General features: G+C 41.6%; 1 protein-coding gene across 2 annotated transcripts in view; it reads right to left on the bottom strand.

The window, feature by feature from the left end:
* gucy1b1 (guanylate cyclase 1 soluble subunit beta 1) overlaps positions 1 to 17,744 on the bottom strand; it is a 40,491-nt gene extending 22,747 nt beyond the window's left edge. The window contains exons 1-4 of one of the 2 annotated variants that reach the window (XM_072255975.1): positions 17,679 to 17,744; positions 17,073 to 17,146; positions 10,812 to 10,912; positions 8,986 to 9,104 (exon numbers count right to left, since the gene is read on the bottom strand). In XM_072255975.1, the coding sequence (XP_072112076.1) occupies positions 8,986 to 9,104; positions 10,812 to 10,912; positions 17,073 to 17,146; positions 17,679 to 17,681 (297 nt within the window). In that variant the 5' untranslated portion in view covers positions 17,682 to 17,744. Of the gene's footprint in view, positions 1 to 8,985; positions 9,105 to 10,811; positions 10,913 to 11,831; positions 11,992 to 17,072; positions 17,147 to 17,678 lie in introns of those variants that run through there. The other variant, XM_072255976.1, reaches the window with a different exon arrangement.
* Between the last annotated feature and the right edge of the window lie 683 nt (positions 17,745 to 18,427).

Below are 18,427 nucleotides of genomic sequence, written 5' to 3'. Positions count from 1 at the left end.
CGAACTCCCAGTAGAAGTGGTAGACGCAGGTTCGATATTATCATTTAAAGAAAAATTGGATAGCTATACAGACAGGAAAGGAATGGAGGGTTATAGGCTGAGTACAGGTCGGTGGGACTAGGTGAGAGTAGCGTTCAGCACGGACTAGAAGGGCAGAGATGGCCTCATTCCATGCTGTAATTGTTATATGGTCATATAAGTCACTTATAAGTCGGTAGCATCATAACATTCTAAGTAACATTTGGATATTAAACACACAGCACATATTTTCCCCGTATGAACATATAAAATCATTGCAACACACCAATATCGCTGATTCAGTGGGAGCCCTGGGCTGAATACATGTTCCCTGCAACAAGATGGTGCCATCGAGGGGTGATGGGAGACAGCGATACTTGAAGAGGTTCCTTATGTCCAGTCAATTCCGCAATTTAGTTTTTGTTGCATTCATTGCAGAGGCATGTTGGAAATGGAAGCAACGTTTTCAGTGCTTTCGTGACTATCTCAGGATATTTAGCCTCGACTTTGATCCAGAATGCTGGCAGAGATGTTATGTCAAACATACTTTTCAGCCTGCCGTCACTTGCAAGCTCGAGGAGTTGATCTCCTTCCTGCGCTGACATGGATGACACGTGGGTAATGACCTTGTGTGCATTCAAGCTCAACAGTGGGCGTGACAGGGAATGAGGAAAGGTGCAGCTGACCCATATTGCCAAATCATATCGTTTCCTCGCGGCCCGGTAGCACATGCTTTGTGGCCCGGTAGCACATGCTTTGTGGCCCGGTACCAGTCCGCGGCACGGTGGTTGCGGACCGCTGCCATACACTTAGACATAAACAAGTGGGAAGGATTACGTCAATGCTTAGACAGGACAGACCAGAGAAATCATCTAGTGAGGCTTTATGGGTGGAACTGAAGAATAAGAAAGGTATGACCACATTAATGGGATTATATTATAGACCACCCAACAGTCCACAGGATTTAGAGGAATAAATTTGTAGAGGGAACGCAAGCTGTTGCAAGAAACTTAAGGCTGTAATAACAGGCTGTCTTAGCTTTCTGCATATTGATTGGGACTCCTATACGGTAAAAGGGCTGGATGGGAACGAGTTTGTGAAATATATTCAGGAAAGCTTCCTTTGTACATAGAAGTCCTAACTAGAGGAATGCAATACTAGATCTCCTATTAGGGAATAAGACAGAGTAGATGACAGAAGTTTGTATAGGGGAACACTTTGCATCTAATGATCATAACACCGTTAGTTTCAGGTAGTTATGGAGAAGGATAGGTCTGGTCCTTGGGTTCAGATTCTAAATTGAAAAAGGCCAATTTTTATGGTATCAGAAAAGATCTGGCAAATGTGGATTGGGCCAGGTTGTTTGCTGGAAAGGTGTACTTGGTATTTCTAAGGACTTCAAGAGTGAAATTTTGACAGTAAAATTTGCATGTTCCTGTCAGAATAAAAAGCAAGGATAACAGGTTTAGGGAACCTTGGTTTTAAGGACATATTGAGCCCAGGTTAGGAAAAAGAAGGAACCGCATAGCACATATAAGCAGGTAGGAACAAATGAGGTACTTGAGGAGTATAAGAGAACACTTAAGAAGGAAATCAGGACAGCTAAAAGAAGGCGTGAGGTTGCTCTAGCAGAAAAGGTAAACGAGAATCCTAAGGGATTCTACAGATATATTAAAAGCAAAAGGATAGCAAGAGGCAAAATTGTTCCTCTGGAATATCAGAGTAGAAACCTATGCATGGATTTGAAAGATTAGGGGAAGATCTTAAATGAACTTTTGGCATCTGTATTTACTTGGGAGACAGACACAGAGTCTATGGATGTCAGGCAATATAGATCATGAGACATATACAGATTACAGAAGAGGAGGTGTTTACTGTCTTCAGGATAAATTAGGATGGATAAACCCTAAGGGCCCAACAAGGTTTTCTTTCAGACATGGCAGACTAGTCAGGAATTACAGGGGCCCTAGATGAGACATTTAAAACATCCTTAGCTATGGGTGAGATGCTGGAGGATTGCAAGATAGTTAATATTGTTCCATTGTTTAAGAAAGGCTCTAAGAGTAAGTCAGGAAATTATAGGCTAGTGAGCCTGACATCAGTAGTGGACAAGTTATTGGGAGGCATTCTAAGAGACTGGATTTACAAGTATTTGGATAGACAGGGACTGTTTAGGGATAGTCAGCAGGGCTTTATGCATTGTAGGTTGTGTCCACCAATCTGATAGTTTTTCGAAGAAGTTGCCACGAAAGCTGACGAAGACAAGGCAGTAGATTTTGTCTACATGAACTTTAGCAAAGCCTTTGACATGGCCCCGTATGGGAGGCTGGTCAAGAAGGTTCAGATACTTAGCATTCAAGATCGGGTAGTAAATTGGATTAGACATTGACCTCATGGGAGAAGCCTGACAGTGGTGGTAGATGGTTGTCAGCAGGTCTGTGACAAGTGGTGTGCCACAAGGATTGGTGCTGGGTCCGTTGTTGTCATTGTCATCTACATCAATGATCTGAATCCATGTGGTAAACTGGATCCACAAATTTGCAGATGACACCAACATTGCCGCTGTAGCAAACAGCAAGGAAGACTATCAGAGCTTGCAGCAGAATCTGGTCCAGCTAGAAAAATGGTAGATGGAAAATAATGCCTACAATTGCTGTACTTTTGGAAGACCAACCAGGGTAAGTCTTACATGGTGAGCAGTAGGGTACTGACGAGTGTGGTGGAAAAGAGGAATCTCGGAATACTGATCCAGAATTCCCTGTAAGTGGCATTACAGGTAGATAGGGTCATGAAGAAACTTTTTGGCACATTGGCCTTCATAAATCAATGTACTGAGTACAAGAGTTGGGATGTTATGTTGAAATTGTATAAGACATTGGTGAGCCCTAATTTAGAACACTGTGTGCCGTTTTAACTGCCTACCTACAGGGAAGATGTAAACAAGTTTGAAAGTGTACAGAGAAAACTTACAAGGATGTTGCTGGGACCTGAGGCCCTGAGTTATAGAGAAAGGTTGAGTAGGTTAGGACTTTATTCCTTCGAATGTAGATGATTGAGGGGAGATTTGATAGACGTATACAAAATTATGAGGGGTATAGATAAATTACATGCAAGCTTTTTCCACTGAGTTGGGTGAGACTACAATTAGAGGTCATGAGTTAAGGGTAAAAGGTGAAAAGTTTAAGAGGAACACGAGAGGAACATCTTACTCAGTATGGAATAAGCTGCCAGTGCAAGTGGTAGATGTGGAGTCAATTTCAACACTTAATAGAAATTCTGATAGGTACATGGATGGGAGGGGTATGGTCTGGGTGCAGGTTGATGGGACTAGGCAGATTAATAGTTCGGTATGGACTACATAGGCCAAAGAGTTGTAGTGTTCTATGATTCTTCCTCACCAATTGGCTGGTTAGCCCTTGGAAACAAAGCTACTCTGCTTTAGTTTTAGTTCCTCTATCCATTTCATCCCAGACATGTTGTCCTGGAGAATGCAATTACAATCACAGTCCAAGGGTCATCATGAGCTCAGGTAAGACTGCTATCAGATTCTTCCTGAGTAAGTAACTCAGTAGGCATCATGCTCTCTGGATAGGACCTCATGCTTTTTTGGCATCTACTACGTGGTACATAATCTGGATATTGCAAAGGCACGGGCCTTGCTGCAAAAAGCAGAATGATTAAGAATGAAAGAGAACAGAGAGAAAAAAAGTTAAAAGGCAATTATGAATAGTGGCCACTCTGGGTGTACTCTCAGACAAGACTTATGGACAAAAGGTCAACAATATATTTCTCAAGCTTGGGGCTTAGAGAAACAATCCCTGACCAGATAAAAAAAGTCATTTTTTTTAAACACTGCTCGGGGAGAAGTATCTGCACTGCGCAGGCACGTGATGTAGCGCGCCAAGGTTTAAAAGCAGACCACCATATACAGCGGCCATCGTTGTAGCAGCCAACGTCGGAGTGGACTGAGTCAGAGTGGGACGGCTTTGGCTCAACAGGCTTCAGCGAGAACAGGCAGAGGCCAGGGTAGGTTCCGGTAAGTTTTTTGTTCAGGTTGTTTAGAGTAGAGAGAATGCCAGGCAGGATGTTGGAATGCTCCTCTTGCAGGATATGGGAAGTCAGGGAGCCCTCCGATGTCCCTGACAACGACACCTGCAAGAAGTGCATCCAGCTGCAGCTCCTGGCAAACTATGTTAGGGAACTGGAGCAGGAGCTGGATGACCTGCGGATCATTCGGGGGAATGAGGAGATTATAGATCGTAGCTACAGGGAGGTAGTTACACCAAAGGAGCAGAGGACAGGAAATTGGGTCACTGTCAGGTGAGGGAAGGGGAAAGGGCAGGCAGAGCAGGGTTCCCCTGTGGCCATTCCCCTCAAAAAGTATACTTCATTGGATACTGTTGGGGGGGGGAATGACTTACCTGGAACAAGCTGCAGTAGCCGGATCTCTGGCACTGAGTCTGGCTCTGCAGTGCAGAAGGGAGAGTGGAAAAAGAGGAGAGCGGTAGTGATAGGGGACTCAATAGTTAGAGGTGCAGATAGGAGGTTCTGTGGTCATGACAGAGAATCCAGGATGGTTTGTTGCCTCCCGGATGCCAGGGTCAAGGATGTCTCTGATTACTTGCGTGACATTCTGAAGTGGGAGGGTGATCAGCCAGATGTCTTGGTGCACATTGGTACCAATGAGATAGCAAGGAAGAGTGAAGAGGTCCTGGACAGTGAGTATAGAGAGCTTGGTAGGAAGTTGAAAAGCAGGACCTCAAGGGTGGTAATCTCAGGATTGCTACCTGTGCTACGTGCCAGTGAGGGTAAGAATAGGATGCTCTGGAGGATGAACAAGTGGCTGAGGAACTGGTGTAGGGGGCAAGGTTTCAGATTTCAGGATCATTGGGACCTCTTCTGGGGCAGGTGGGACCTGTACAAGAGAGACGGGTTACACTTGAACTACAGGGGGACCAATATCCCTTCAAGGAGGTTTGTTAGTGCTATTGGGGAGGCTTTAAACTAGATTTGCAGGGGGATGGGAACCAGAGTGCCAGAGCTGACAGTGTGGCTGGGGTGAAAATAAATGATGTTAAAAGTTCAAGCAAATCCACTAATAGGTTGTGAGTGGTGGTAAAAATCTTCTGAGGGGTATATATTTCAACGCTAGGAGTATTGCAGGGAAGGTGGATGAGTTGAGGGCGTGGATTGACACATGGAATTATGACGTTATAGCAATTAGTGAAACTTGGCTACAGGAGGGGCAGGACTGGCAGATTAATATTCCAGGGTTCCGATGTTTCAGATGTGATCGAGGCAGGGGAATGAAAGGTGGGGGAGTAGCATTGCTTGTTAGGGAAAATATTACAGCAGTGCTCAGGCAGGACAAATTAGAGGGCTTGTCTACTGAGTCCTTATGGGTGGAGCTGAGAAACAGGAAAGGTATGGCCACATTAGTGGGATTGTATTACAGACCACCCAATAGTCAACGAGAATTGGAAGAGCAAATCTGCAGAGAGATAGCAGGCAACTGCAGGAAACATAAAGTTGTGGTGGCAGGGGATTTTAATTTTCCATATATTGGTTGGAACTCCCATACTGTTACGGGTCTAGATGGTTTAGAGTTTGTAAAATGTGTTCAGGAAAGTTTTCTAAATCAATATATAGAGGGACCAACTAGAGGGGATGCAATATTGGGTCTCCTGTTAGGAAACGAGTTAGGACAAGTGACGGAAGTCTGTGTAGGGGAGCACTTTGGTTCCAGTGATCATAACACCATCAGTTTCAACTTGATCATGGACAAGGATAGATCTGGTCCTAGGGTTGAGGTTCTGAACTGGAAGAAGGCCAAATTTGAAGAAATGAGAAAGGATCTAAAAAGCGTGCATTGGGACAGGCTGTTCTCTGGCAAAGGTGTGATTGGTAGGTGGGGGGCCTTCAAAGGAGAAATTTTGAGAGTGCAGAGTTTGTATGTTCCTGTCAGGATTAAAGGCAAAGTGAATGTGAATAAGGAACCTTGGTTCTCAAGGGATATTGCAACTCTGATAAAGAAGAAGAGGGAGTTGTATGACATGTATAGGAAACAGGGAGTAAATAAGGTGCTTGAGGAGTATAAGAAGTGCAAGAAAATACTTAAGAAAGAAATCAGGAGGGCTAAAAGAAGACATGAGGTTGCCTTGGCAGTCAAAGTGAAGGATAATCCAAAGAGCTTTTACAGGTATATTAAGAGCAAAAGGATTGTAAGGGATAAAATTGGTCCTCTTGAAGATCAGAGTGGTCGGCTATGTGCGGAACCAAAGGAAATGGGGGAGATCTTAAATAGGTTTTTTGCGTCTGTACTTACTAAGGAAGCTGGCATGAAATCTATGGAATTCAGGGAAACAAGTAGTGAGATTATGGAAACTGTACAGATAGAAAAGGAGGAGGTGCTTGCTGTCTTGAGGAAAATTAAGTGGATAAATCCCCGGGACCTGACAGGGTGTTCCCTCGGACCTTGAAGGAGACTAGTGTTGAAATTGCAAGGGGTCTGGCAGAAATATTTAAAATGTCGCTGTCGACAGGTGAGGTGCCGGAGGATTGGAAAGTGGCTCATGTTGTTCCGTTGTTTAAAAAAGGATCAAAAAGTAATCCAGGAAATTATAGGCCGGTAAGTTTAACGTCAGTAGTAGGTAAGTTATTGGAGGGAGTACTAAGAGACAGAATCTACAAGCATTTGGATAGACAGGGACTTATTAGGGAGATTCAACATGGCTTTGTGCATGGTAGGTCATGTTTGACCAATCTACTGGAGTTTTTCGAGGAGGTTACCAGGAAAGTGGATGAAAGGAAGGTAGTGGATATTGTCTACATGGACTTCAGTAAGGCCTTTGACAAGGTCCCGCATGGGAGGTTAGTTAGGAAAATTCAGTCGCTAGGTATACATGGAGAGGTGGTAAATTGGATTAGACATTGGCTCAATGGAAGAAGCCAAAGAGTGGTAGTAGAGAATTGTTTCTCCGAGTGGAGGCCTGTGACTAGTGGTGTGCCACAGGGATCAGTGCTGGGTCCATTGTTATTTGTCATCTATATCAATGATCTGGATGATGATGTGGTAAATTGGATCAGCAAATTTGCTGATGATACAAAGATTGGAGGTGTAGTAGACAGTGAGGAAGGTTTTCAGAGCCTGCAGAGGGACTTGGACCAGCTGGGAATATGGGCTGAAAAATGGCAGATGGAGTTTAATACAGACAAGTGTGAGGTATTACACGTTGCAAGGACAAACCAAGGTAGAACATACAGGGTTAATGGTAAGGCACTGAGGAGTGCAGCAGAACAGAGGGATCTGGGAATACAGATACAAAATTCCCTAAAAGTGGCGTCACAGGTAGATACGGTCGTAAAGAGAGCTTTTGGTCCATTGGCCTTTATTAATCAAAGTATTGAGTATAAGAGCTGGAATGTTATGATGAGGTTGTATAAGGCATTGGTGAGGCCGAATCTGGAGTATTGTGTTCAGTTTTGGTCACCAATTTACAGGAAGGATATAAATAAGGTTGAAAGAGTGCAGAGAAGGTTTACAAGGATGTTGCCGGGACTTGAGAAACTCAGTTACAGAGAAAGGTTGAATAGGTTAGGACTTTATTCCCTGGAGCATAGAAGAATGAGGGGAGATTTGATAGAGGTACATAAAATTATGATGGGTATAGATCAAGTGAATGCAAGCAGGCTTTTTCCACTGAGGCAAGGGGAGAAAAAAACCAGAGGACTTGGGTTAAGGGTGAGGGGGGGAAAGTTTAAAGGAAACATTAGCGGGGGCTTCTTCACACAGAGAGTGGTGGGAGTATGGAATGAGCTGCCAGACGAGCTGGTAAATGCGGGTTCTTTTTTAACATTTAAGAATAAATTGGACAGATACATGGATGGGAGGTGTATGGAGGGATATGGTCCGTGTGCAGGCCAGTGGGACTAGGCAGAAAATAGTTCGGCACAGCCAAAAAGGGCCAAAAGGCCTGTTTCTGTGCCGTAGTTTTTCTATGGTTTCTAATGTGAAATACTGTATTGCCATATTTGTACCTTGGCAAGTTAGCCAAACACTATTGCAAACAAACTTCATAGCTTCTACTAATGTATTAGGGAGGATGGTATTTTTGTATAATGTAAATATTGTGTTTTCAGACTCACTTGGAACATTCACCAGCCATGCACAGCTAGGGGCAGGAATCAGGAGAGATACAGACATAACGATCAAAGTAGAACAGGACACATATTCGAAAGGGAATCATTTATAGCACTACGAGGGCAAATGTTATGACTGCGAACAAAGTCACCGGAGAGACACTGAACCTGGTGGATACAGAAGTCTTTGTTCAGCAAAACAAGTAGCAGACATCAGACTGGAGACACTATCGAAAGAAGAGGCCTCCTGACCAAATATTGCATCACATTTTATACGTTAAAGAACAAAGGTAACAACAGCATGATTTCTTTGATTACAATGCATTCATAATGCTTCCTTTGCATTGCATATAATTTCAAACACCTCCAAATCTTCACACCAACACACACAAGATTGGTGTCTCTGTTTCTGAGTTATGTATGCAGACATCTCAGGTGACTGGGTTTGCAATCACCCCAATCTGCGCTCCAGAAAGACCATTGTTCTGAGCTGCATTTTAAATTCAATCTACAATCCACATTCAGATCTGAAGACTGGCTGCTGTTGAAATTTATATTTGCTATATACATTACTCTAGGATACACCGTTAACAGGAGAGTGGCACTAAAGAATAAACTTAACATTGGTAGACTTAAATAGGCTTAATGCATGTTTTTTTGTAAAATATGCAATGGCATGAGAAAAGAGCAAACAAGCGGCATTAAGATCTCGAAAAGACATGATGTTGTATGACAAATTTTAACATTTCAATTCAAGCAATTGCACTATAGCAAGTATTTTAAAATATCTCATGTTTAAACTGAAACATGTTGTAGTTTTGCATTTACCTGCAAAAACTCTCGAACATTGGAGCCTAGAACTCGAAGGATTGTATCATAGCCAGATTCTTGGCAGAATTCAAAAAACATCTTCCCAAACATCTGCAGAATTTCACCAGCATTGATTTCTGGAAAGAAATTATCTCATAACTCACTGTTAGGTCTCATTCCAAAAATCTCAAATAAGATTGATCATCTGTGTTATTAACTGGCTGTGTTTATAGAAGCTTAATAACTCATCATGCAAAAATATTCATAATATCTTCTGGCAAAATGGAAATGACTAAACCGAAGTTAAATATTTGATGAAACATGGAACAGAAGAGAAATCCAATAATGTCCAGTTTGTGCTACAGACTAAACAGAATTTACATCCTAGAAAGTCAAAGATAATATATAAACCTTTCCAGATTTCCATGAATCACATTTATGAACATACCATTCTCAACAACTGCCTTCCTAACTCAAACGCATTCTGGTTGAAAAGTCAATGATACTGGAGTCTTAATCATTCATCAGAACAGTATCACAGAAATTTACAGAAAATGAAGGCATTTGGCTCACCTGCCAAAAACTTAAAGTAATCCCACTTCACCCTTATTTCAATATAATCCAAGAGGTGCTTACATTATCTATACAGCTTTGCAAAATCCCCCCTTCATACAATATTAGAAAGATCAATAAACCAGAGGATTGGGACGCGAGCAGCAAAGGGATGCAAGAAGAATCTCCTGAAGGACGACGACACAGCTCCAGATGGAAAGTGTCAACTCCGAAAGGCAAGGGCGGTATCAGAGGTCAAGACTGAACTTGTGTCACTGGAGTTATAAGAAATAGCTCCACCAGTTGCACCACGTTGCCATCGATACTGAAGTGTACTTAACTCTTCACAGATGTTAACAATTTCAACTTTGCTGATGATACAAAGAGACTATAAGTGGGAAAATTAAAATGTTGCAAAGAGTATGCAAAAACTGGGTAAATGGGGAAGAATTATAGAATGGGGATATAGGATATCATTCCTTTTTATGGTAAAAATGAAAAAAATAGAATTGTCTTGAATTAAACAGTGTACCATATTATTGGCCCCCAATGCTATGCAATTGAGACCTGATTTTTAATTCAAGTGGAATACCTTTGCAACGATATCTAGGTTGCATTGTGTCACTCTGGAAATAGAACCAGGTACTTCATCTCATGAAACGTATTTGAAAGCTTTTCCGTTTTAGACAAACCTGCGTTAACATCAGACTCAATCACTGGAACATTACCAAGGCAGGACTGGATTTGGCAATCATACTTCCATAACATTCCTTGTTTTCTAGCAACACTAATAGAAAGTGTCACTCAAACTGCTCACACTGAAGGACTTGGAAGTTATCCAAAATGGGTGCTATCCTGAAGATCCTTCTGACATGTTCTTTTTGGGTGGGAGTGCCATAGCAGGCTCCACAGTTGCAATAGATGTAGTCATGGGAAGAGGCATTTAATGGGGACACATGCTATCTTAGCCTTTCTAAAGAGCTATGTTCTGCAAGGTTACAATCAGAGAGATGTGACAATCTGTGTGTTTTCCTCCAGCCACACACTCATGCCTAGAATACTGGGGCAATATCACTATCACACTCAAAATCTCTACACTCACATGTACAGAGGAAAAAGCTGATCTTCAAGAATCAAAGCAACTGAGTGAACTGAAACTACTTGTCAACAAAATCAAAACAATTAGGCTGTGGATCTCATGATAAAGACATAATAGTTCACTTTGTGGAAAACAAGTGATCGACCTATTTGGTTCTATTACCAAAAGTCATTGAAATGAAAAAAATACTTACTTAGGACTTTGCTTGCTGCACTGATTAAATCATATGTTTTAGAATCGTCATAAATAATCCGTACCAAAAATTGTCCTTCTACATCCACCTGTGCTTCTTTCCTACAACAAGAAAACAATGAGAAAATATGATACACGATTAACAATGAGTTTCTGCAGAAGTTCACACAGTCTTCTTCCATTGCTGTTTATGCTTTTATTTTCAGGACTTCCATGAATCGCTTGACAAGAACTCCTGTGGAAATCCATAGATAACGAATCATTGTTACTATGCATTTTGAAGTAACGATGAGAAAGTTTCGAGAATATAGAAATCAGTGGCAAAATATCACTACTTGTAATCATTTGAAAGGGAAGGATGTGCACAAATAAACACAAAAGATTCTGCAGATGCTAGAAATTTTGAGCAACACACAGAAAATGCTGGAGGAACCCAGCAAGTCAGGCAGAATCTATGGAGGGGAATAAACAGTTGATATTTTGGACCGAAACATTTATCAGGCCTGAGGAATGGTCTAGGCCCAAAACACTAACTGTTTATTCCTCTCCATACATGATGTGTCACTTGTAGAGTTCCTCCAGCATTCTGTGAATGTGCACAGGTTTTGACACTTTCCCACTGGTCTGGTTAACGTTAGTTGTTGAAAGCAAACGGGAATTAAACTGGCATGGATTTTCAAAGACTGGTGTAAGTTACTTCATGGTTAATTGGGTCCAATAATGAGAATTCCCAGGGAGGTATTGTTTTGACTTAATGATCTAATTAATCAGAAATAAACTAGGATGGGTTCATTCCAATATGGCTCTCTGTTCTTATCACATATGTGGTTGACTTCATGGCTGCTTAAAAGATGGGCAGCTTTTCAAAATCATTTCCTCTGCATTTTATTTATTTAGTGATACAACACAGAATAGACCCTTCTGGCCCTTCGAGCCAAGATGTCCCGCAACCCCTAACAACCCCTTATTTAACCCTAACCTAATCAAAAGACAATCTACAATGACCAATTAACCTACTAACCGGTACATCTTTGGACTGTGAAAGGAAACCGGAGCACCCGGAGAAAACCCACGTATTGGACAGGGAGGATGTACAGACTCCTTACGGAGGGTGCGGGGACTGAACTCTAGACTCCAACGCCCGGAGCTGAAATACAGTTGTGTGAGCCACTACCTTACATGGCGAGCATTTTTTTCATTCTATAGTTAATAGGTGGAACCTGAAAAAGAGGAAGATGGCTACACAGTTAATTCATAGCGGTTTCAGAGAATAAAATGGAAGATCTACTGTGGAAATAAATATCAAACAGCAAAAAAAAATGTAGAAGCAGGAAACAAAATAAAATCATAAAATGCAGGAACTATTCAGATTCTGATTCTGAACTATACTGATTCTGATTCTTATGGTTTAATCAAATATTTTAAAGAAAACTGATTGCTTTTGCCTATCTGATGTTACCCAATGTTATTACTGTTGTGACTAAGAATGAGGTCACTGGAAGACAATGAAGCTGGTGATATAGTTCTTTATTCAGCACAAAAGCAGGAATCATACTGGAGGGACTCCTGGAAGAGGCTCATAAACACAAAGTGCATCGCTTTTTACACCCTTAAGATCAATGGTAACACAATGGAGCTTCAATAGCTACAATGAAATTGTTTACTTCAATACTTTGGGTTGACAATGCTTCCTTTTAGTTACATATAGCTTTCAAACACATGGATATTCACACCAACACTCCAGATACCATAGGTTGAATGTTAATTACCACTGTCTCTGAGCTGCATTCATGCACATGCAGACATCTCAGGTCAATAGGGTTTTTCCTGGTTTGCAATCTGACCCCAGTTGCAAGTCCAAGAAGACCATTGTTCTGAGCTGCATTTTACATCCAATCTACAATCCATGTTCAAATCTAAATACTGTTTGCTGTTGAAATTAATATTTGCTATATTCCATGACTCCAGAATATGTCCTAACAACAACATGAAATCCTTGTAGATCATGTCAAAGACCCAAGTATACTCAAATAGTTGTCACTTCAGTTACTTAACTTTATGTTCACAAGATATTCTTCAGAATCCCAAAGTTTTCAAAAGATAATCAGAGAAAAAATAACATTCTCTTTATTTTTAGAAATGAAGTAAACCAAAGTGGAGAGTAACAAACATAAATCTCTTTAAGGAAGTGGAAGTAATTTATTAAACCAAGGAATTATAAAATTAATTGTTTCAGCCTGTTCTTGCCTCACTGAATTGACACTTGTCCTCGCTTCCCAGTCCATTCCCTTCTCACTTACATCCATATTATCTTGGATAACTTCCACCTCTTTAGCAATTTCATGGTCCCAGCTTCAGTAATGGACATATAATTCCTCAACTCCCTCCATTTCACACCAGGATGGTTTAAGGACCTTTGCTTCTACTTTGAACAAAGGCCCGACCAGTTCCCCCTCCTGTACTCTTCAAACGTAACTTCTCCTCAACTCATCTCCACAATCAAAGATTTAATAATGGGCACTCACGTGTATCCAAGATCTGCCCAACTCTGTGGGTCACATGGAACAATTCTTGTGTCAATCCTACTCAAGCTACCTCCTACAACTCATACAGTCCACCTCTGATTCTTCACCAGACAATCCTGCTATAAAGTCATCCATATGTAACATTAAAATAGTTTATCTCTCTTCCAGATGCTACCAAGATTGCTGGGCATTTCTAGTGTAACACCCCTGGGAAAGGTTTCCCTACTAATGTAATGGTTTCTCTGTAGATGCAGTGTTTGGGTTATGAGTAGAGATAATGGGGGCTTTGGAATATGTGGCATCCAATGAGGGGAGTGGTTTTCTTTCTTATGTGCCTGACAGTGAGGGATTGGCGGGCTTTTGTTCGGCAGAACATAGAGATAGAAGATGCCAGAACGGAGAGGTCATAGACTGCAGGACTGAGTGGACGTGGAATGGAGCCAGGAGTCAACAACACCCGGAGGAAATCGATGGAGAACGAAAGGACGGGAAAGGCATGAGCTCCATGTGCATTAGACTGCTCCATTAAAATGGGCCTTTTTCTTTTTGTTCTCTACTAGCCTTCTAGTCAAATTAAGAATTATAAAGCTAAATCGTTTAATTGCATATGGTGTACTGTTTGTTATTTCGTGTTACTGCTTTGTAACAGGGGAAAACTTCAGACAACATCCAAACAAACGAGATTTCACAAGTTTGGCGGGCCAAAGAGTGTCTTCCCCTACACTAACGCAGTTCACCGAACCGGAGGGTTACATTAGTAATACTCTTTTTGTTTCAGGTTTTCACAATCACTGTGTAACAAGTTCAAAATACTGTCCATTAACCAAACCCTTAAAACTTCAAACCAATTAATAAGACCATAAAAACATAAGACACAGGTGCAGAATTAGGCCATTCGGCCCATTGAGTCTACTTCGCCATTCAATCATGGCTGATCCTCCCCCCACCTCAGTCCCACTCCCCATCCTTCTCCCCATAACCTTTGATGTCATATGCAATCAAGAACCTATCAAGCTCCTCCTTAAATACACCCGAGGACCAGGCCTGCATAGCTGCCTGTGGTAACAAATTCCACAAATTTACCACCCTCTGGCCAAAGAAATTTCTCCACATCTCTGTTTTAAATGGATGCCTCTCTATCCTGAGGCTGTGCCCTCTTGTCCTAGACTCCCCTACCATGGGAAACATCTTTTCCACATTAACTCTGTCTAGGCCTTCAACATTCAAAAGGTTTCAATGAGATCCCTCTTCATCCTTCTAAATTCCAGCGAGTACAGACCCAGAGCCATCAAATGTTCCTCATATGATAACCCTTTCATTCCTGGAATCATCCTTGTAAACCTCCTCTCAACCCTCTCCAAAGCCAGCACCTCTTTTCTTAGATAAGGAGCCCATGACTGTTCACAATACTCAAGGTGAGGCCTCACCAGTGCCTTATAAAGCTTCAGCATCATACCCCTGCTCTTATATTCCAGACCACTTGAAATGAACACTAACATTGTATTTGCCTTCCTCACTACCGACTCAACCTGCAAGTTAACCTTTAGGGTGTTCTGCACAAGGAGTCCCAAGTCACTTTGCAGCTCAGATTTTTGGATTTTCCCCCATTCAGATAAGACTCTGCATATTTATTTCTTCTACCAAAGTGCATGACCATGCATTTTCCAACATTGTATTTCATTTGTCACTTTCTTGCTCATTCTCCTAATCTAAGTCCTTCTGCAGCCTTCCTGTTTCCTCAACACTACCTGCCCTTCCACCAATCTTACATCTGCAAACTTGCCAACAAAGCCATCTATTCCATCATCGAAATCATTGATATATAGCAGAAAAAAAAGTGGTCCCAACACCGCTCCCTGATGAACACCACTAGTCACTGGCAGCCAACAAGAAAAGGATCTTTTTATTCCCACTTGCTGTCTCCTACCAATCAGCCAATGCTCTAACCATGCTAGTAACTTTCCTGTAATACCATGGACTCTTAACTTGGTAAGCAGCCTCATGTGTGGCATCTTGTCAAAGGCCTTCTGAAAATCCAGATATGCAACATCCACTGCATCCCCTTTATCTATCCTACTTGTAATCTCCTCAAAGAATTCCAACAGGTTTGTCAGGCAAGATTTTCCCTTAAGGAAACCATGCTGACTTTGTCCTACTTTGTCCTGTGTAACCAAGTACTCCATAACCTTATCCTTAACAATTGACTCCAACACCTTCCCAACCAATGAAGTCAGGCTAACTGGTCTATAATTTCCTTTCTGCTGCCTTCCTCCTTTCTTAAAGAGTGGAGTGACATTTGCAATTTTCCAGTCCTTTGGTACCATGCCAGAGTCCAATGATTTTTGAAAGATCATTACTAATGCCTTCACAATCTCTACCGCTAACTCTTTCAGAACCCTAGGGTGCAGTTCATCTGGTCTGGGCGTACCTGGAGGCACATAAGATAGGCCAAAGCCAACATGGTTTCCTGAAAGGAAAATCCAGCCTGACAAACCTACTGCAATTACAAGCAGGGTAGACAAAGGAGATGCAGTAGACATGGTGTACTCCGATTTTAAGAAAGCCTTTGACAAGGTGCTGCACATGAGGCTGCTTAGCAAGGTAAGAACCCAAGAGCGTAGATGTTCAGCAAAGCGGTCTCCCAGTCCTCTGGCGGACACAGCGTAGATGTTCAGCTTTGCTGAACATCTATGCCCTGTCCGCCAGAGAAAGCAGGATCTCCCAGTGGCCACACATTTTAATTCCACATCCCATTCCCATTCTGACATGTCTATCCATGGCCTCCTCTACTGTAAAGATGAAGCCACACTCAGGTTGGAGGAACAATACCTTATATTCCGTCTGGGTAGCCTCCAACCTGATGGCATGAACATCGATTTCTCTAACTTCCGCTAAGGCCCCACCTTCCCCTCGTACCCCATCTGTTACTTATTTTTATGCACACATTCTTTCTCTCACTCTCCTTTTTCTCCCTCTGTCCCTCTGAATATACCCCTTGCCCATCCTCTGGGTCCCCCCCCTTGTCTTTCTCCCAGGACCTCCTGTCCCATGATCCTCTCATATCCCTTTTGCCTATCACCTGTCCAGCTCTTGGCTCCATCCCTCCTCCTCCTGTCTTCTCCTATCATTTCGGATCTCCCCCTCCCCCTCCAACTTTCAAATCTCTTACTCACTCTCCTTCAGTTAGTCCTGACGAAGGGTCTCGGCCTGAAACGTCGACTGCACCTCTTCCTAGAGATGCTGCCTGGCCTGCTGCATTCACCAGCAACTTTTATGTGTGTTGCTTATCACTGTTCTGGCATGATTTAATCCTTATGTCTTTTACAACACATTTTTAAAGCGAGTTTTAGGAATAAATATTGTAAACTCGCCGGCAGAAAATGGCTAGTTATTTTACGTCAATTAAAAATCTACTGTAGCTGTTAACACAAGGTTTTTGATGACCAAATACAAACAGAACTGAGGGCAGTTTCATGTATTTCTCTCAGTGCCACTACAGAATAAAATATCCTACCCTGCAAAACGAAAGTGCGTTTAAGTGGACACTGACTGATTTTCAGGTCTGCGCTGGAGTTTCCACAGCTGCCGAGGACGGATGCTTAACGATTACTGTTATTTATTTTGAGACTCCAGGTCAAATAAATTTCGAAGCCGTAAAACTCATTTAACGTAATGTGAAGCTGAGGTAATAATGATGAAATGTCTGCAATGTTAAGATATTTGCATGTTACACTTACTTGATATTTTCCCACACCAAAGGACCATAATTGCGCTGTATTAATAATTCCAATGCGTGATTTACGAAACCATACTATAAATAAGAAAAAAAATGCAAATGTGATTTTGTTTTTATGAACTGACGTCAACATGTTAACTACTGTATCTTAAAGCATATTTGTAAAGTATAGCAGAACAGTGCGTGTGGGTCAATAGTTGCCGAGGAAGCCATGAAGAACTGCCTTCTCCTCCACGGTGAGTGTTGGAGCAGCCAATACAGCACCACGCATATTTACAAACACCGATGCAAATCGTTTATTCTCCATCATCATCGCTCTGAGGAATTTACCAAACAGTACACAGCACGATTCCTTTCCCAGCTAACAAAAGCTGCATGGCAGGATTCTTTTGCCAACTAACGGGCATTGCGGTAATGAGAAGGGGGCGGAGTGGGGGGAAATAACCGAATTTCACCGTAAAATATATATTCCGAAGAAAGATCACAATCTCGTATACACATCATGTTTCTTCCATTGCGATGGCAGGGTAATTGGAATCTTGAAATTAAATTAAATTAATTCACCATATCTAAATTATTATTGCTCACGAGTAACGCGATTATTTACCATATCGACGCTCTCAGCCGTCTCCTCCTTTCTGGATGACTTTATTGCGGCAGATAGATCCGTCAGGCAGCGCCAGCCAATGCTGTGCGTCGCACTCTGATTGACAGGGAGTCCCGTCAATAGAAACAGAGAGTTTGCACAGTAAGTATAAAACGCCATTCGTTGGGGAAGTAGAGCGTTCTTCGGTTAGTAAAGTAGCAACGTAGAGAGGCAAATTGCGTAGTAATAAATTCAAGCTATATAGTGCAAAATATTGAAGTAAATTTTACAGAGCATCGTAAACAAAATAAGTAATCTTTATGACAGTCGTTCTTTCGATTGATGAACCCCATATTAGCTAAGTATTTGGGATATAACAAAATATACTGTTTACTTAGTATTTGTGAAGAATCACGAGATAAAAATTAATTTTATTATTTAATATTGGCTGCATTAAATATATTAAAAATTCTGTCCCATGGATAATTAAGTGTTATTCGGATTTAGCTCCCATGAACAAGTGAACTATTCAAAGTAGTTTATATTTTTTTGGGAGCACCTACCTGTCAATTTACATAAAACTACTACTCCATTTTCAGCAAGTTTCGCTATAATGCAATTGATTTCAGGGGCTGTGTCTTGGATTGACGAGGTTTGTTTAGCCTAAAACATACCATTTTTAATCCTGCCGATAAATGGCAATATTTCATTAATCAGTACGTGGGAATATAATATTGTGTCAATGACTGAAACATGTTTGAAAGGTCAGA

This window comes from Mobula birostris, chromosome 4 (assembly GCF_030028105.1).
Source record: "Mobula birostris isolate sMobBir1 chromosome 4, sMobBir1.hap1, whole genome shotgun sequence".
NCBI classification, from domain to species: domain Eukaryota; kingdom Metazoa; phylum Chordata; class Chondrichthyes; order Myliobatiformes; family Myliobatidae; genus Mobula; species Mobula birostris.
The sequence above is the reverse complement of the archived record's forward strand: the minus strand, read 5'-3'. Positions and strand labels throughout refer to the sequence as shown.